Source organism: Wyeomyia smithii, chromosome 2 (genome assembly GCF_029784165.1).
Source record: "Wyeomyia smithii strain HCP4-BCI-WySm-NY-G18 chromosome 2, ASM2978416v1, whole genome shotgun sequence".
Taxonomy (NCBI): Eukaryota; Metazoa; Arthropoda; class Insecta; order Diptera; family Culicidae; genus Wyeomyia; species Wyeomyia smithii.
This window is the reverse complement of record NC_073695.1, coordinates 228,287,000-228,307,942: the sequence shown is the minus strand read 5'-3', so window position 1 is coordinate 228,307,942 and position 20,943 is coordinate 228,287,000. Positions and strand designations below refer to the sequence as shown.

The window sequence follows — 20,943 nt, the reverse complement described above, 5'->3', positions numbered from 1 at the left end:
TTAAGTGGCAAAATACATCTCGAGTACTAATACGGCAATGCGCAAATCTGTTGCTATGACAACTGTTAACCAGCGCATGCGCAAATGTATTGTGTCTGCGCAGTGCAACTAGATCGGCAATTTCTTTTATCAGTGACAGTTTTAATTGATTATAAAATAATGACAAAGAATAATATTAAACCTTTCAAAAAGAGTTGTTTCTTCCGCTTGAATATTGAAATTGTTTTCGCATAGTTTCAACGTTATCTGGATATCTGGATCTGGATATAAAATCTAACAAAACTAGAAAACGTTGTTAGATGTACAAGAACAAAAATCTGAAGTGATATTGGTTACACTGCAAGCGTTTTGTTTATCTTTTGATGGCGCGTTTTGACCCGCTTCGAATAAAAATAGAAATCGTTCGTATAATTTAAATAATAAGCATATTACAGGTACGTAAGGTTGTTATTAGATGGTGTAATGTCTTACGAAAAGACCAAGTGATAGTGTTTGTCATTCTTGAACTCGTGTTATTAAAAACATCTCCAAAACCAGAAAAAGAGCCTGTTTTCGAAATGCGGTTGTATTACTGATGAAAAACAACTTCAAACACAATATAATAACACAAGTTTTCAATTGCGCTTGTAGTACACTTATATGGCTACTTTCGTTGTTACTTATTTTCTAACATGTTTTGTGAGTTACTTGGGTTCTGTTCTCACTGAAGGGTCAAAAGTGGCGCGATATGCGGTCTACTCTGAGTCCAGCTTTTACGGGTAGCAAAATGCGTGCGATGTTCGAGCTGATCGCACAGTACAGTAGTGGAATGATTCAAACGTTACGTTCTAAAGCAGAAAAAGATGAATCCCTCGAATTAAAGGATCTGTTCTCACGGATTGCAACCGATATTATAGCAAGTTGTGCCTTTGGATTGCAAGTGGACTCCATCCACAACCCAGGAAATGATTTTTTCGTGACGGGAAGCTCCATGATCAACTTTTTCAGATCTTCTATGATAATAAGAGTAATGTGCTTTGCATTTTTTCCAAATATCATGGAAAAACTGGGCATCGATGTAATCGAAAGAAACCACATAAATTTCTTTTCGAAGATCGTTAAAGAAGCTATTCGAAACAGAGAAGCCCATGGAATTGTCCGGCCAGACATGATTCATTTGTTGATGATGGCAAAGAAGGGAGTTTTGAAGGCTCAGCACGATACGACAGCAGAAAATGAAGGTTTTGCAACGGTCCTCGAATCAGACATTGGAAAAGCATCACACAACAAAACTCTAACAGATCCTGAAATCACAGCGCACTGCGTGCTATTCTTCCTCGCCGGGTTCAAAGGAATAGCATCTGGATTGGTTTTTGTGGCGTACGAACTGGCGTTGAGTCCCGAAGTTCAAGAGAAAGTTTACCAAGAGATTATCGAAACCAACAAACAATTGAAAGGACAACCACTATCGTACGATGTTTTGCAATCGATGAAGTATCTCGATATGGTCTTATCGGAAACGCTCAGAAAGTGGCCAAATCCAAATGTCGATAGATACTACAATCCAACCAAATTTGACCCGGAATGGTTCAGCGAAGCAAACCGAGCCCAATTCAACATGGCAGCGTACATGCCGTTCGGGGTTGGTCCCAGAAACTGTATTGGGTCCCGGTTTGCCCTGATGGAGATTAAGGCAATCATGTATCAGTTGCTGTTGAATTTCAGCATCGAACCAACAGAGCAAACGCGAATTCCGCTTAAAAATGCAACTGGTTTGTTCCCGAACCTTACACAGCATTTGAGGTTGAAGTTGAGACATTGACGAAACTCAATTGGTCAAATCAAAATTTCTTGGTATTTTTTCTGAATAAATTATCTTGCTCCAATATCCTAAGCATGTCAGTTGATTTAGCATCAACTTTATTTCTGCACTATTAAAAATAAAATACGCTGCGTTGCTATGTTTCATGCCTAAAATGATTGACCTTGGGGCAGTTTGGTAAAGGGAGCGAGCGAAAATTCACTCTTTTTCGTCGTTCAACGAAGTCTTTTGGAGTTGTGTTGAAGCATAACAAATGGAATAATTACGTTTTGATTGTAAATGTCTCAGATATTTTTCTTATAATTTCGAGTAGAATGAGTTCCTTATTTGATATGATTTTTAAATACACATGCAAGATGCAAATATACTGATAATAAAAGAGATCGCGGTAAGCGAAAAGTCGCAGCTTTTTTCACGCGATGATTTTTAATTGCATAATAGCAAGTTTCGTTTACAGTTTTACCTTTCTCCTAGAAAGATATTCTCACACAAAAGGACATTACGCACCATAACTACACAACAGGGCTCACTGCAATGCTTTCACAGTGAATCTCTTGAGTCAAATGAGGGGAGCGTCTGGGTAGCAAAGTAAATTGCGTGTTTTGTCGAATGAGATTTACATCACGCAATTCCGGCGCCACTCCGTATCATATTCTCTCAAGAAAACTAATGTTGTCTCTATTCTATTATCTCAGCAGCGCGCACTGCGTTAACCACTCTTGTTTCGCTCGACTGTGGTGTAAGCAGCGAGTTATTTTTTTCTGCGAGTGGCAGAAAAACCGTACAAAGTAGGAGCGAAAAGCTTTGTGCAAACAATTACTATACGAAGCGCTCATGCCGGAGAAGTGCGCGAAAAAATTAAACTCCGCTCTTTCCACTTATTGAGGAGAATAATAAACTTGGCTGGACCAATTTCAATGTTATTACAGTCGAATGAAAGATCTAGTTGCCCGATATGTTCCTTTTGATCACAATCGGACTTTTACCTTAACTATCATGTACGAAATTGTAAAAATAACGCAAGTCTAGTATCTCAAAAATTACATGACTCTGAAACTCACAAAAAAATTATTTCATATAAATTGATTATTTGGATCAAAACTTATGGAAAGAAACGTAATCCACTGACTGTTTAAAACCAACATGTTTCGAACAAAATATGTGGCCTCAACATCATTTAAATTCTATGATGTATAAGTTGAACGTTCTCGGCGTTGCTAAAGAATAAAAGGTTCCAAATTAAGAATTGTTTCTTCCGATACATTACCTCTACAGCACTACTCACTTCATTCATATACATAGTGAAAATACTTTTATTGGATTGCATTCGGCAATTTTAGAATGTTTTCCAGAAACCAAAAGTTGCAATATGTAATACAAAATTAAGTCTGAAGTTGATTCCCGGCACCTAAGCATCATTTCGGTTTTTGAAAAACCCACATTGGATAAAATTGAGCTGTTAAGTTGACTGTTATTGAAATGTTTTCCAGAAACCGGGAGCTTCTAAAGTTGATTTCCAACTCAGGGGCGACTCGTCCAAGGGTGCAACCTGTGCAATGAACATGGGGACGTCAGGCAAAAAATGAATCTAAAATCCAAATTCATGCCCTTATTTTCTTGTTTTTTAGTTTTATTTTTAAATAGTAACAAAGGGAATTACTTGCTTTTATTCGCGGATAAAATTGTAGTAACTCTGATTTTCAGAATTTCTAGTTGAACAGGTAGGTTAAACAAGCCGCTCCTGTTCCAACTTCTGGGTATCATCCAGGTACCGGAAATCCAGCAATATAATTATAAAATTACTTAATTAGATGTAAATTTTTGTTTCTAAAACTTCAAGTGTTTGTGTAGATCTGTTCCAACATATAATGAAATTCGAATGAGTAAGGCCAGGTCCCACCGCTTGGTGGATTAATTTGTGTTTTCGAGAATTATTTGTTTTCTTGCGGCGTATGTATGCATTTTTTTCGGAGCAACGAAAATACTACCGTGATACTATAGACAACCATCAGTGTTTTGCTTATCTTTTGCAGAGAAAAAAATTTAAAAAAACTTTTTAAAATAATTAAGTTTTATTTTTCTATTACCTTATTTTCTTACAAATTTTCGTATGCGTATTTTTTCCAGGGAGACAAAATTATTATTATTCACAACTTTGCCAAACCCATCATCCAACAAGTCGTTATGGCTCTAAAAATATTTGCAATCATTATTACCTTTTTGATTTCACCCCTTCTCGAATATCAGTCATGATTCAAAAAAAAAAAAAAAATACCTATAGCACAAATGACATCTTTGGCCCATAGAAACATCGGTGAAAAGTTTTAACCAGATCAAAAATGGATGCCTTATTTTGCGTGGAATTATACAATTTTTTTTTCAGTGTAGAATCTCATATTCAATATCTGCAATATTTTTGAATGAAAGTTCATACACTTTATGATTCAGAAATATTGATTCATAAAAAAACTCTGCCCTTTTCAAATGCTAGTTCAGGTAAACTTTTGAAAAACAGTATACAAAGCTGCTTGGTTTGACAAGGCCTATACACCCACAAAGTTTCATTGAATTCTAAAAGGAGGCCGCCAGCCCGTCAGTCGAGTTGGCGTAAGTATTTTAGTTTAGTAAGTATTTTCCACAGATAGATACATTTTGCAGACTCATGAGTAATTTTATTAAAAGGGCGCCAGCATATTGGCATAGGTTTCATTCAACGCGTAGCTTGTAGCTCAGAAACCTCAGAAGATAAATTGTCTGGGAATAAATTGCAGGGAACGGATATTGCCCTGCAGAAAAATAGTAGGAGTTCATATCCAAGACATGAAAGAACATTTCCTTGGGCAATTAATGACGCCAGATAGAAGCTCGTTAAGTTTCTTGTCATTGCGCATTGCCACTGGCAGGATAATTTTCGTTCTATGATCTCTATCAGCATTCCCCGCCAATTCCAACACATCCGCAGCAAGGTACATTGCAGTCGCCAGATCGATAGGTACTCTTGTACCAACCCGCATAATTTACGGGTTACGAACCGTGGCATTAGCTTTAGATATGATGAAATAAACCCATGCGATTGTCTTAAATATCTAACGTGACAAATGGGCGGGGCGACACACACGGTATTATGGAAGAAAGTAAAAAAATAGAGTGTTCAACTGTTTAACCGTCAACAAACTCGTCATTAAGACGACATCGAGGACACAAGCGGTAGACCAGCCAAGTTTAGCCTCCCGTACTATTGTTGTTACCAGAAGAGCTAATTAAGTATGCTGGGTTCGAAGTTATAGCTATTACGAAATACACTAGCTCAAGGTGAATTGTTTCATTTCTCCGGCCAAGTGCAAATCACAGTCGGCCTTTCTTAAGGCCACAAACACGTTCTTGAAGCAATGCTGAATTTTCTTACCTAGCAAATTCTGAAATAGGCAGTTTTACATTATTAAAGTGATTGGAAAGTGACGCTAGAGTTGTTTATCACTAAATGCGATCATATTTCAACTATCGAGCTAGTTTGAATTATGTTTAAAATTTGTTTGTTGTTGTCAAGGATGGAAAAAATCGTATCGCATAACAATCATTCGGGTATCATTTTTGAACGTGCTATTCATAAGCTTTCAATCCTAGCAAACCATTGCTATTAAAAGTAACACATTCTCACGCATGCAAGAGACAACTTAGAGCAAAGAATATGGTAGCTTTCTTTGATGATTTTGTTTCTGTATTGCCTGCTTTAGGCGAAGCGAGCAACATATAGCGAGTGTTTCACGAAAGAATCGTAAACGATTGCACTCAAGCGATCGCAACGATTCTTTCAAATGTGGGTTGCTTGTATGTGGGTTTCGGCTACTCCACGTCCTGCTTTCACCGTGATATACCACGATAATTCTTGGTGATTTCAAATATCACATGCTAGTGCACCATGCTGCAATTTCCGTTAGCATTAATGATACCTCCTTGCTCCGGCAAGCAAACAATTGAACGCAATCTAATTTTCATTTGGATTCATAATTTTGTATAACTGGCGATAATATCTCAAAGATCCCGCGAAACTGTTGTATGCAAGTGAACTTGGATACAATAACTACTATCGTGTTTGAATCATTAAGTCTCCTTCTATGGTATTCGGAACTCTTAGAAGCGAAAAACAATCAGCAGCGTTTCTATGGAAAACTTGTACGCAAGTGGAAATAGTTGAACGATACCTAATGAACCAAAGAACACATTTGCATGAAATATTGCTAGTGAGTGAACTTTTCCATGCTTGGTTGCTGTTATTAATTCGTTTAGTATGTGTAATACAAGTTAAACAGGTAGATTAATGCAATTACTTGCACAACTCTGAATAATTGTTCGATAAAAAATTAAAAAATAAGGAAACCCACCGAAGGGATCACAATAGAAAATTTGTTTTCTGAAAATGGTCGGAACAAAGGACAAGTAGACCGGAACGTCAACAAATTTGTTTTAAATAGTAAGAAAAACCCACCGAAATTCAATTAAGACTCGACAAAATAAGCCACACGGTGATCGGAGCCCGAAGAAAAATAAAATAAAATAAAAAAAAATCATTGGTGTGTCACAATATAAAGACAATATGAACACAGTATAAAAATAAAGGCGAAGAAATAGTGGAGAAATTAAAACATTTCGATCGTTGCTTTTGCCGTCTGCGGTTGAAAAATTACGTTAAGAAGAAAAGCGAGATTTTAAAGTTTTCATCACTATTAGCAACGTTCGTGGCAACGGTGAATGGCAGATAAATAGTAATAATTTTGATGCACTAAAAAACAAAGCGCCGTCCGTTACGGAATGCTGCAATCAAATGACCGTGTGTGTCAGCAAAAACCATGCAAACATGAAATCATCGCCTGCTGCGCTGCCGCAAGTCTGCTTGCTACCGATCGATCCGGTTTTCAGTAAATCGTCCTTCTGCTACAGTGAACGAATGAACAATGAAGACTAAATTGTTGCATGCTAGTTTTTATGTGTGGCTAATGGCTGACTAATCACTCGAGCGAACAAAGCAACAACAACGGCAACGAACCAAATCGTTTGTATGCTTTAGTGAAGACTAAGCTGGGGAAGTGTTTGAATTGCATCATCGCGAGCACGCGATTTTTTCAGCTGTAATTAAATTGGGTATGAAATTTAAGTTTAGGCTGATACAAATTTCGAATTCTTTTTATGTCCAAGGTTATCAAAGTTAGCAGAGGGGGTGGCAAAAAAAAATTACACCGAAATGAAAAAAAAAGAAATATCTTTGATCAAAGTTTGTGTGCAAGTTATAACGTTTGTAACTTGCATTAAAATAAATGTTGAAAAATAACACTTTATTATTATTATTATTTATTTCGCTTGCCTTTCGACGACACTCTCGCTGTTACCTGACTTGTTTGTTGCTAAATTAAGCATTTATGCTGTCGGAAAACCAATGAAATGAACAAAACGGTTTGAGCTTTTTTTTTCTTCCCCTTCCAACGGCCATAGTAACGGCCTTACTATGAAAAAATGTTTCAAACACTGTTTTCATAAACTAGAAAAAATTGTTCTTTATCCAACGAGATATTAATTCCAAAAATCCGTTCAGTGGTAACGAAGATGTAAGCATTTGAAATCTTCCATTCTGCCATTGCACTCCATTTTCGACATTTCGGAATGTTGGGTGCTGGGTGTATTTACTAGTATTATACTTCAGAATAAAAAAATTGAATTAAAGAATGAATTGTGTTATGATCAATATATCATACGTTTCAAAAAAATTTGAGTGTTGCAGAGAATCACGAATAACTTACAAAAAGGGCATATTTTAAAAAAAAAAAGCTAATCTCAAAAACGGTCGCCAAGAGATTCATTATTTTGTATTTCAACCACATGTCCCAAAGTATAAATCCATCCTCATACATCTCCAATCGTGACAACTTATTAGATGCTTCTGATGCTTCTATATTTTTCGATACATCCATGATGGAAGAAACTCGTGGAATCCCGGATCACTTACGCGTGCAGCAGATTTCGAAAATATTTTTTAATAAATATAGAATCATCAACTGTGACAATGCGTCCTACACTGACGGATCACTTCTCGATGGCTTCGGTTTCTTCAATAACAATTTCACCGCCTCCTATAAGCTCGATAATGCTGCTTCTGTTTACGTCGCAGAATTAGCTGCAATTCAGTATACCCTCGCGATTATCGAAAGAATGCCCACGAACTTCATCTTTACGAACAGTCTCTGCTCTATTGAGGCTCTTTGATCGATGAAGGATGTGGAGCATTCTCCGTATTTCCTGATGGGGAACATCTGAGTGCTTGATCCGCAAAATCAACCCAGATTACCTTAGCATGGGTATCTTCTCATTGTTGCATTCCGGGCAATGAGAGGGCTGACTCTCTAGCTTAGGTGGGCTCAATAAACGGTGATATTTACATAAGAGCCATTGCTTACAATGAATTATTTGGAATTTATCGTCAGAAGACACTCCTTAGCTGGCAAGGAATCGGGGCGGTGGCTACACTCTATCGACCCCTCTGGTATCGACGAAACCGTGGTTCGGACGGTTGGATGTAGGTCGAGACTTCATTCGTGTCATGTCTAGGCTTATGTCCAATCACTATGGGCTTCAAGCCCATCTCTCGCGTATTGGGCTCACGAATGAATCTTTGCGTTTGTGGACAGGGATACCATGACATTGAACGTATTGTTCGGGTATGCACTGAGTATTATGGCATGAGATCCTAACTTGTAGACTTCCTTAGGGCCCGAGGAATACAGTCCAACATCCCGGTGCGCGATATTCTGGGTAGGCTAGACTTACCGTACACGCAGCTTGTCTACGGATTCCTTAAAAACCATCAAAGTTCCGATTTAATGGTTCTTTTCTCTTTTTAGTATGAAAATCACACACTGCTAATAAAATCACCATGAACCATCAATTGGTATGGAAACGTTCAAATGAAATCAATCAGACAAAAACAATATTGCAGTATAATTGAATGTAAACGAAGAAACATAACTTTAATGAATGTTATTATCATTTGTTACTAATATGGTCGAAAAATATATATTTTTTTTCAAAGGGGGGAGTAGCTTAAGTATTTATGATAAATATTAGTAAATAATGAGTATGTGTGTCCAATCACAAATGGTGACTTCTCAACACTGTTAGAAATTTGTAATTTTAATTGTTAGGATTTGTTTGCTTTCGCAATTAGGACTTATCATTCGTAGGGATTTAAACCTACTTGTCAGAAAAGGGGAAGTAAACTTACAACTAACTTAATTGCTAACTTATTGGCTATAAAGAGAGCTTATCGTAGCAATTGAGGATTGCAACGATTTTTGTCGAAAATTGTTAATAATTTTATTTGACATAGCTTCTAATGGTTCAACACCAGTAAGTCTATGTAATTCGAGTGTTCTAAACCAAGGAGGACGCTTCAAAATCATCTTCAGAATTTTATTCTGAATCCTTTGGAGCGTTTTCTTCCTTGTTGAACAGCAACTTGACCAGATCGGTACAGCATAAAGCATTGCTGGTCTAAAAATTTGTTTGTAAATCAAAAGTTTGTTCTTTAAACAAAGTTTAGAATTCCTGTTAATGAGAGGATATAAACATCTCGTATATTTGATGCACTTGGCTTGTATACTCTCAATGTGCTCTTTGAAAATAAGTTTTTTATCATAAATTAGTCCCAAGTACTTAACCTTGTCGGACCAACTTAAAATAACCCCATTCATCTTGACAACGTGATTATTGTTTGGCTTGAGGAAAGAAGCCCTAGGCTTATGCGGAAAAATTATCATTTGAGTTTTAGAAGCATTGGGAGAGATTTTCCACTTTTGCAAGTAGGAAGAAAAAATATCTAAACTTTTCTGCAATCGACTGCATATGACACGAAGACTTTTTCCTTTTACGGAAATGCTTGTGTCATCGCAGAACAAGGACTTTGTGCATCCTGGAGGCAAATCAGGAAGTTCTGAAGTGAATATGTTGTACAGGACTGGACCCAAGACTGAACCTTGAGGTACACCTGCTCTGACAGGAAATCTATCAGATTTTGAATTCTGATAGACAACCTGCAGAGTTCGATCAGTAAGATAATTTTTCAAAATTTTGATTAGAAAAATTGGAAAATTAAAAGTTTGCAATTTTGCAATCAAACCTTTATGCCAAACACTGTCGAATGCTTTTTTTATGTCTAAAAGAGCAGCTCCAGTGGAATAACCTTCAGATTTGTTAGCTCGTATCATATTAGTAACTCTGAGCAATTGATGAGTTGTAGAATGCCCATGGCGAAATCCAACCTGTTCATTTGCAAAAATTGAATTTTCGTTGATGTGTGACATCATTCTGTTAAGAATAATTCTCTCAAACAGTTTACTTATTGAAGAAAGCAAACTGATTGGTCGGTAACTTGAAACTTCAGCTGGATTCTTATCCGGCTTTAAAATTGGAGTAATTTTTGCATTTTTCCATAATTTGGGAAAATATGCAATTTTGAAGCAGCAATTGAAAATTTTCACTAAAAATTCCATTGTGCTCTCAGGGAGATGTTTGATTAGTATATTGAAGATTCCATCGTCACCAGGTGCTTTCATATTTTTTAAATTTTTAATAATTGATTTAATCTCATTCAAGTTAGTTCCAATTATTTCTGCAGGTAAAAAATTCTGGGAAGAAATTAAATCAAATTGACGTGTGACTTCATTTTCAATTGGACTCACAAAATTCAAATTTGAGTTATGAACACTCTCAAACTGCTGAGCAAGTCTTTGAGCCTTTTGTTCATTGGATACAAGAAAACGTTCACCATCTTTTAAAACTGGAATAGGCTTTGAAGGTTTCTTAAGAAACTTCGACAGCTTCCAAAAAGGTTTTGAACATGGTTTCAATTTTTCAACTTTAGTCTCAAAATTTTGATTTCTCAGAAGAGTAAATCTATGCTTAATCTCTTTCTGTAAATCTTTATAAATAGTTTTAAAAGCAGGGTCACGAGAACGTTGATATTAGCGTCTGCGGACATTTTTCAAACGAATTAGAAGTTGAAGATTTTCGTCAATTATTGGTGAATCAAATTTCATTTTAGCCTTTGGAACAGAATTATTCCTGGCATCAACAATTGCACATTTTAATGCTTCCAAAGCGGAATCAATATTCACTTCGTTTTGCAAATCAAGCTCATTATTGAAATTTCTCTCAATATGAGTTTTGTATCTTTCCCAATTAGCCTTGTGATAATTAAAAACAGAGCTCATAGGGTTTAAAACTGATTCATGTGATAAAGAAAAAGTTATTGGAAGATGGTCAGAATCAAAGTCAGCATGTGTGATCAAATCACTACATACATGACTTTGATCTGTTAGCACCAAATCAATTGTTGAAGGGTTTCTTACAGAAGAAAAGCATGTAGGACTAATCGGAGCCAAAATAGAATAGTATTTTGAAGAACAATCATTGAATAAAATTTTGCCATTGAAATTACTTTGAGAATTATTCCATGAACGATGTTTAGCGTTAAAATCGCCGATTATAAAAAATTTCGAACGATTCCTGGTGAGTTTTTGTAAATCACCTTTAAAATAATTTTTGTGCTCGCGTGTGCATTGAAATGGTAAATATGCTGCGGCAATAAATAAAATCCCAAGTTCAGTTTGAACTTCAATTCCCAAGGTTTCAATAACTTTCGTCTCAAGATGGGGAAGAGCACGATGTTTGATTCGGCGATGAATAACAATTGCAACTCCACCGCCGGAACCCTGAATCCTATCATATCTATGAACCACGTAATTGGGATCATATTTTAATTTTATGTTAGGTTTCAAAAATGTTTCAGTAATAATTGCATTATGCACATTATTTACTGTTAAAAAATTAAAAAGCTCATTCTTAATGGCCTTCAATGAGCGAGCATTCCAATTTAATATTTTAATTGTTTTATTTAAAATCATTGCTAAATTTTAAATTAGAAACAATTTTGATAGTAAAATTTGTGCCTATTTGAATGGCTTCAAACATTGATTTTGCCTGCAACATGACGTTCATAAGATCGAACATTGCCTGTTGCAAAAAATAAAGTTTACCTGCCGTAATAGGCCCCAGGCAGTTGACATTAGAAAAAATATTTTCGGCAGCAATATCAGCTGGAGTAATAGGTGTACAATTATTTTCTAGCGTGTTTTGCTTACCCATATTAACGGCCATTTTCGAACTACCAACACTAGGCGGTATAATGTTCGAACTACCTGTAACCTGTGCATAAGTTAAACGGGTATGCAAAGGAGTAGGTAAACTATGCGTCACTGGTACGCTTTGAGAATTTTGTTTTGAATTTTGTTTACCTTGCCTTGCCTTTATAATTGCTAAACGGGCTGGGTATTGATAAAAATTCGACATATGGTTGCCGTTACAATTCGCACAGCGAAAATTTTTACTCTCTTTCACAGGACATGTGTCTTTTTTGTGAGAAGAGTCTCCACAAATGAGGCATTTTTGGTCCATGTTACAAAACTTTGAACCATGGCCATAACGTTGGCAAACACGGCATTGGGTGATATGCTTCTCACCTCCGCCAATCTTTCGATATAATTCCCATTTTACACGCACGTTATATAAAGCATGTGCTTTTTCAAAAAATTTTAAGTTATTAACCTCACTGCGGTTAAAATGAATTAAATAATTTACAAGGGAAATTCCAGTTCGCTGACTGTTTTCGCCTCGTGATTTTTGTTTCATCAGAATTACTTGGGTAGGGGCTATACTAAGTAATTCTGTCAAAGTAATTTTAATCTCATCAACGGTTTGATCGTTGGTGAGACCTTTCAATACGACCTTGAACGGCTTGGCGCTCTTCGTATCATATGTAAAAAATTTATACATCTTTTCAGTTAAATACTGAATAAGACGACTCCAATCTTTCAATGTTTGGGCCAGTAAACGGCATTCGCCTCTTCGGCCAATTTGATAAGTAACTTTGACGTCGGAGAGAAACGTAGAAAGTTCTCTTATAAAAATATAAAATTCAGAAGCAATAGTTACCACAATAGGTGGAACTTTCTCTTTTTTTAAAGAAATTTCACTTTGAATAGTTTTACGTTCAAACATTTCAATTTCGCCGGCTTATTGCTCAGGCAGAATATCATATAAATTTTCACTGCATAAGCTAGTTTCAGAAAGAGATGCCTCTCTGTTCCTCCCCGTAGCGATGCGTGGTTTCTTTTTTCGTCCTGCCATTTCAGGTGATACGAAAAAAGTTCAAAAATAATATCAAATTGCAAGTATTGAGAAAGAAAGAAATAGGTAGTCTTGAGAAAGACTGATGTAAGTTAACTTCCAGGTAATCTTTAAAAGACACACTGACAAAACACAAACTTTGAAGCTATAGGCAGTCAAAGACTAGTCCACAAGCAACCGTATCTCTACTCAATGCATGGATAATTTGAATTTGTTTTTCAGCATTTGGGACTTCAATTGGTACTGTGAATGTACAAAAGCTTCCACCTGCATTCTAAACAACGACTACAAAAATTTTCTCTGAACAAATATACGACAGACATAGTTGATGTTCGATATAACCACTGCAACACGAATACATACCGCTCGAGTGGTTATTAGACCCCTTAATGAGTAACAATTAACTTAGCCAGCATCAGCACACGATACTTGTGTCACACACGCTGGCTACTGATTCCAGATGAGGCGGCTTCGAGCAGAGAATCAACCAACCGAATGTGACACGTGACCTTTCAAAGTCAACGAGAAATTCGGTTCAGGTTTGTATTTTTCAGAATGAGTGCTGCCCACTCATAATTTTGGATTGATTGAAACAAGAAAATAATTCTCGCATCGTTCGGAATTCGTCACTAACCGGACCCAACACTAACAACCACTGAATCATAAAATTAATAACCTGCTCACCACCGAGGTTGAGCTGGACAAACAAACACGAACCGAGTTCAGTATGTGCGCATCAGTCGCGGAGAACGAACATGGAAGTAAACGTTATTGGTCTGGCGTTGGTGCTAACGCTGTTTTGGTTTATCTATCGCTGGCTTACCAAAAATCATGATTACTTTCGCGATAAGCCAATTCCTTCGCTGGCGGCAGTTCCGTTTTTCGGCAGCACTGCAGATATTATGTTGAAGAGGCTATCTATGCACGATTATGTTAAACAAGTTTACGATAAGTTTGCCGGTGTGAAGTAAGTGAAGCTGTTTGTCATGGAGATCGGGTTAGTTAGTTTTTTTTTTCGCAGAGTATTTGGATTGTTTGATACTAACAGTCGTACCTTCGTGATTACCGATCTGGACCTGATCAAGCAAATTTCCGTAAAAGATTTCGATTATTTTACTGATCGACGCCCAATGTTTGGCATGAACGATAACGACAACCCGAACGTATTGTTCAACAAAGTTCTGTTCTCACTGAAGGGTCAAAAGTGGCGAGATATGCGGTCTACTCTGAGCCCAGCTTTTACGGGTAGCAAAATGCGTGCGATGTTCGAGCTAATCGCACAGTACAGTAGTGGAATGATTCAAACGTTACGTTCAAAAGCAGAAAAAGAGGGATTCATTGATGGAGAAATAAAGGATCTGTTCTCACGGATTGCAACCGATATTATAGCAAGTTGTGCCTTTGGACTGCAGGTGGACTCCATTCATGACCCAGGAAACGATTTCTTTGCGACGGGAAGCTCCATGATCAACTTTTTCAGAACTTCTATCATATTGAGAGTAATGTGCTTTGCATTTTTTCCAAGAATCATGGAAAAGCTGGGCATTGATGTAATTGAAAGAAAGCACATACATTTCTTTTCGAAGATCGTCAAAGAAGCGATGCAAAATAGAGAAGCCCATGGAATCGTGCGGCCAGACATGATTCATTTGTTAATGATGGCAAAGAAGGGCGTTCTAAAGGCTCAGCATGAAACGACAGCAGAAAATGAAGGTTTTGCAACAGTCCTCGAATCAGACATTGGAAAAGCATCGCACAACAAAACTCTAACAGATCCGGAAATCACAGCACAGTGCATGCTGTTCTTCCTCGCCGGGTTCGAAGGAATAGCATCCGGCATGACCTTTATTGCGTACGAACTGGCGTTGAGTCCCGAAGTTCAAGAGAAACTTTACCAAGAGATTGTCGAAACCAACAAACAATTGAAAGGACAACCACTATCGTACGATGTTTTGCAATCGATGAAGTATCTCGATATGGTCCTATCGGAAACGCTAAGAATGTGGCCAAATCCGATGATCGATAGATACTGCGTCAAAGATTATACGCTGGACGCGGGAGATGGACTGAAGTTTACTATCGACCAAGGTACCTGCGTGTGGTTCCCGGTATACGGAATCCATTTCGATCCGAAGTATTACCCCAATCCAACCAAATTTGACCCGGAACGATTCAGCGAAGCAAACCGAGCCCAATTCAACATGGCAGCGTACATGCCGTTCGGGGTTGGTCCCAGAAACTGTATTGGGTCCCGGTTTGCCCTGATGGAGATTAAGGCAATTATGTACCAGCTGTTGTTGAATTTCAGCATCGAACCAACAGAGCAAACGCGAATCCCGCTTAAACTGGCACCCGGATTGTTCCCGAATATTAGACAGCATCTCAGGTTGAAGTTGAGGCAGTTATGAAATTTAATTGGACCAATTAAAAGTGAAATTTGAAACTATTTTTTCTGAATAAATTATCTTGCTACATCATTCTTAGCGATTCAGTTAATTTGGCATCATCTTTATTTATGCACTAATAAAAATAAAACACGTTGCGTCGGTATGTTTCACGCCTAAATTGATTGACCTTGGGGTAGCTTGGTTGAGGGAGTGGGCGATAATTCAATTTTGTCAACGCTCAATAAATTCTAGTGTGCTTTTTAAGTCGTGCAGAGCATATATAACGAACGTGAATAGCTATGTTTGAACTGTTGATGTCTCAGATATTTTTCTTATATTTTTGAGCAGGATGAATTCGAAAACGTGTTTACCATTATGATGAATTCGTGAGCAGTTAACATGAAGGATGTAGTCCCTAATTTGATAAGCATTTTCTAAGCGTCCATTTCCAACATGTTTGTACTGTGTAGATTTCTTAATATTCCTAAATATAAGTTAAAATATCATAAGTTGCAACTCACTACTTACTTCAATTAACAAAATAAACACATATATCATATCTATTATACGAGGGTAGTCTCATTTTTTACCCGACAAATGAAACATCTAAAACTATTTATTATAATAATCTCCTTTCGATGCACTTTTTCTAGCGATGTTTGATGGCGTTCGATACCATGTTCGTGGTGAGAAGTTGAAGTTTTTCAAAATAAATTTAATCGATCGAGTAAGTTAAAGTTTAAAATAACCAATGAAAACTTTGCCACGCGCAACCTAGAAAACCGACACCATGACCTTGCCAGCGGGTTTTTCCTTCTTCGAACGTGACTGTTTCCGTTCAGTCTATTGTTTCAAAAATTCTTTAATCTCGGTTGTAAAAAACCTAAGTTTGGTTCATGGTTGTGAATCGACGCATTGTTCTTTATGCAGTTTTTTCTATCGCAATATCTTGTTCAGCATGTGTGAAGAATTCACTACATACACTAACTGCCATAAGTTCGAAATCGCTTCACTGAGCAATGCAACACCCATTTTGAATATTGTAGCACCCAAAAAAATTTCACCGACTCATGTAACTCTATCTCGTAATTCCGACGACTGACAGAGTTGCGATCTTCAGCAAAGTTGTTTAGGAAGTCAAGGGCTTGCGGTCGGCGAAGAGTATGGTTCGAAATTTAATCACTACGCAGCGATAGTGTGGATGCAGTTTTGAGTATTTTGTACGTAATTTATCTTCAGAATACCACCACTTAGCGAGCAACGATCTTCAGCGAAGTTGTTTAGGAAGTCAAGGGCTTTAAGTTAGTGCAAATTTTGATTCTAAATTCGTAACGCGCTGCCGATGCGTATATAATTTTGACTATTTTAATCAGTCGAAATAAACGGGCCGCAATCTTCTGAATTTTGATCAATATCGACAATTTCAATGATGAAACGAAAACTCTGATTAACTAGCTGTTTTACGAACACATTAAATTCCGTTCAACCCAGAAAAAAAACATCAAACGAAAAAAGTTGCAGCTATTCAGGCGCTATTCGGGTGCTGAAAAAAAATCCCTGCAAAACAGATGCAAACTGCTTAAAAGGTTCGGGGTGATTGGAATAGTGTCCCTCGAAAGGGAACTTTAATTGACTATTGTTAAAGTTGGCTAAATCGGTTTCAGAATCTAGAAACAAGTGCTGACAGAGAAAAAGATAGAGAACAAATTGATATACTTATGTTTGTATTTCACCTTACAGATTCCAAGTATTTCGTCTCAATACACAGGCGGCTCCTGAAGCTGCTTAAAATATGTTCCCTACCCTAATTTATCGCGCAACCAATTAAAAGTTGAGAAATTCAAGAAAGTTGTTCAGAAGAATAAAGCCTCCTGGTTGCTATACAGTTTAGTCACTGGCGTAGCGTGGTGGGGGCGGAGGGGGCGGTCCGCCCCGGGTGTCACCCTTTAGGGGGTGACACCCATGAGGAAAATTTTCATACTTGCCAGCTTCAAAAGGATGACATCCTTGAGAATCATTAGAGTAGTGAGGGGCAAAAGTACGCACGGGGTAATAGTACGCATTGGCCTTTTCGAAGCATTCGAGCAAAATAAACTGGCAACATTGTATGAATTTGCAGTTCTATAACGTCAGTTAATCACACATGAAAACACATAAGATTCCGTTTAAATTGGGCGAGCCTATGACGAGAGTTGTGTTTTGAGCTGTTTTAATCTAACTGTCTTAGTTTTGGGAACTATGATTGACCTATCCGGAAACTACAGAAACTTGAAAACAGCAGAGCCCAAAAACTCTTGTATGATTGTGGTTTGTAGGGTGAATTTGTTTTGCCGGAAATATTTTGATGTTTGTCATAAAACATAAACCAGTTGGAAAACTCATTTTGGGGCAAAAGTACCCATAATAATAGTTTTGTTGATATGCTTTCAAAATGGTCCTTCCGGAATAGATAGAGGCTTCTAGAAGCCAAAGAAACAATGAAAAATACAAGGCCAAATACCATCCAATATTTATTTTCGCAACCGGGATGATGCCCACAGATCGGAAAATGGCCCAGACGCCATTTTGAACTCAAGATGGCGACTTCCGGTTTCTAGAAAGTAATCTAAGATGGTCGAATACCCTCCATTATGTGTATTTCCGTAATCGAGATGATGTCCAGAGACTGGATAACGACCCCAGACACCATTCTGTATTCCAAAAGGCGACTTCCGGTTTCTGGAAAACGACAAAATGTGATCAAACAGTAGGTAATATAAGTATTTTCGGAATCGGGATGATGCTCTGAGACCACTAAATGACCCCAGACGCCATTTTGGATCCCAAGGTGTCGACTTCCGGTTTCTAGGAAACAATCCAGACTGGTCGAGTACCCCCCAATATGTGTATATCTTAAAATCAAATGACGCCCTGAGACCGGAAATCGGCTTCAGACGCCATTATCAAATTCTAGATGGTGACTTCCGGTTCGTCTGGTATCGTATTCAAGTCTTTTGTCATCATACTATTTGGTCAATTTTGGATGTTTTTCCAGAAACCGGAAGTCACCATCTTGAATTTAAAAATCGCGTTTGAAGTTTATTTCTGGTGTCTGCGCATCATCTCGATCCCTGAAATACACATATTAGTATTTGGCCATTTTAGGTTGTGTTCCAAAAACCGGAAGTCACCATCTTGGAATTCAAGATGGCGTCTGGGATCGTTTTCAGGTCTCTTGGCATCGTTTCGATTTCGAAATAACTCATATGGGGTGGCATTTGGTCAATTTTTACTGTTTGCCGCAAACCGGAAGTCACCATCTTTGATTAAAAAATAACGTCTGAAGTTGATTTTTGTTCTCAGAGCATCAATTCGACTCCGAAAATACCAGTATATTTAACCATTTCTGCTGTTTTTCGAAAGTCGTTTTTTTAATCTAATATGGCATCTAGATGGCCTCTAGAAGCCCCAGTGGAATCTCTTCTGGAAGGTCCATTTTTGGGATATATCACCAAAACACCCAAACATATCCCCAGAAAACGGAATTTCCGGAAGTAAGAAAATTATTTCGGGGCACCGAAAAACAATGTGCGTACTTTTGCCCCGTAAACTGCGTACTTTTGCCCCGCATGCTGGGTAAAAGTTTGCATCTGAGTATTTTTTCTAAAAAATGAAATTCTCATGCTACAAACAAAAATCAAAAAACTCTGGTAATACATTTCGAAGGCGAGAGGTTCATGAACCGCTTGGAAGCAAAACTGAATTTTATGATAATTGTTTGCAAAAGTTCTGTTTGCAAAACAATTAGGTGCGTACTTTTGCCCCTCACTACTCTACATTAGGTGGAAGTCGAGGTGAAACCCTCGAAAATTATATAAATTTGCTCCTAAGAGTATAATCTCAACCAATTTATCAAAAATGAGTGGATTTAGTGCAATTGAAAACGATCGTGCTATGTCTTTAAACTTTTGATACAAGATAATTTCACTGCAACCTGGTGGGGGTGACACCCAGGGGAAAATTTTCCGCCCCGGGTGTCACCCGGTCACGCTACGCTACTGAGTTTAGTATGAGATTTATCCACTCTGTGGTGCCTAGAGTGCATGCAGTTTTAAATATTTTCAACTGAATTTATCTTGTGAATTCTATCGTTTAGAAAGTTGCGGTCTTTACGTAACTTGTTCAGAAGGGCTTTTGGTTTATGGATAATTTAATTGGAAATAAGACCTAACGTGCGTTTGATTTGAAATTTATCTTAAGTTATCTCGAAAATCGAACTTCTTGAAAATTTGCAGCATCAGGAACTCAGTGGTTGAAATTAGTTAGCAGAAATTGTGCAATTCAATTTATTTTGTTTTCAAAATCTTTTTAATGATTGATTTACAATTTTTTGTGTTCATTCTAAAGAAATGCTCTCATTTGAGTCGGAGCCGTGAGATAAGTTAAGGATGAATGATTGCATTCACACTAGAACCGCGTATCCGCAGAATTCTACACTCAACTTTTCACCGACTAGAATCCTTCGGCCTTCTGACCAACTTTGCTGAAGACGGAAGTTTTCCAGGAGTTCGGAATCATGAAATAAGTTAGGGTAAAAAATAAAAAAAAAAGTGTGAAAAAAAAATAGTGTCCAATAGCGATGGAATTCCCTACATAACTATTCACCATCCAGAAGCTCTAGACCTTCTGGACAAGTTTGCCGCAACTTTCTAGGAAATCGGAATCATGAGATAAGTTAAGTACGTATCAACTCACAGTGGTCGGAGGCCGAAAAAAACCGCAATTTTCATGTCGGTTTGCATTTCTCCAAAGATTCTCAAACAGTTAATGACCTTTTTCCAAAGTTCAATCGGTGCAAAGTGCAATCGGTTTAGATATCGATATTTAATCGCACTTCGAATGTTGCTATTTCAGGCAATTTTTATGTTTGAAATCACAAATTTTAGTTTAACTTCAAACACCTATAACTCCCTCAGTTTTGATCCGATTTTTATTCAACAAGTTTCATTTTGAAGGGAAATTTATGTACTTTTTGGTTTTAGTAAAGCGGGCAATGTATGCAGCTTGCGAGGATGCGAAAATGAACGGGAATAGAAGGTGTGACTTTTAGGCTTAGAAAAAATTTTCCCTCGTCCAGACGGGACGAGGGAAAATTTTTTCTAAGCCTAAAAGTCACACCTTCTATTCCCGTTCATTTTCGCATCCTCGCAAGCTGCATACATTGCCCGCTTTTCTAAAACTTAAAATGTAAGTCATATGACAAAAAAAAAAAAAGAAATTGGTTCGTAAAGTACTTTTTGGTTGATTTTCATGACTTGCCAAAAATACGACCAATTTCTCAATGGAGATAAAACATATTGTAGGGAAGCCAATAAAACATGTATTTCTAATTTCTTTTCTACCGTACAATCTGGTGAAACAGTTCGGAACGATCGGATAGCCTATAATCAATGGGAAATTTATTGTACTTTTCAGATTTTGGGGTCCCGTTTTGCATAGGGAGGTAATTTGAAGATAAAACTATGGAGATGTATGGTGGTCAGT

The 20,943-nt window shown here is 37.4% G+C and overlaps 2 protein-coding genes across 2 annotated transcripts in view; one reads left to right on the top strand and one right to left on the bottom strand.

Annotated features, from left to right (window-relative positions):
- LOC129721072 (sodium-dependent transporter bedraggled) overlaps positions 1-20,943 on the bottom strand; it is a 276,779-nt gene that overhangs the window by 43,457 nt on the left and 212,379 nt on the right. The gene's annotated exons all lie outside the window — the stretch shown is intronic.
- On the top strand, positions 13,508-15,529 carry LOC129721089 (probable cytochrome P450 9f2). Its single transcript, XM_055673220.1, has 2 exons — positions 13,508-14,000; positions 14,055-15,529. Exons 1-2 carry the CDS (start codon positions 13,789-13,791, stop codon positions 15,439-15,441), a joined length of 1,599 nt encoding a protein of 532 aa, XP_055529195.1. The 5' UTR covers positions 13,508-13,788; the 3' UTR covers positions 15,442-15,529.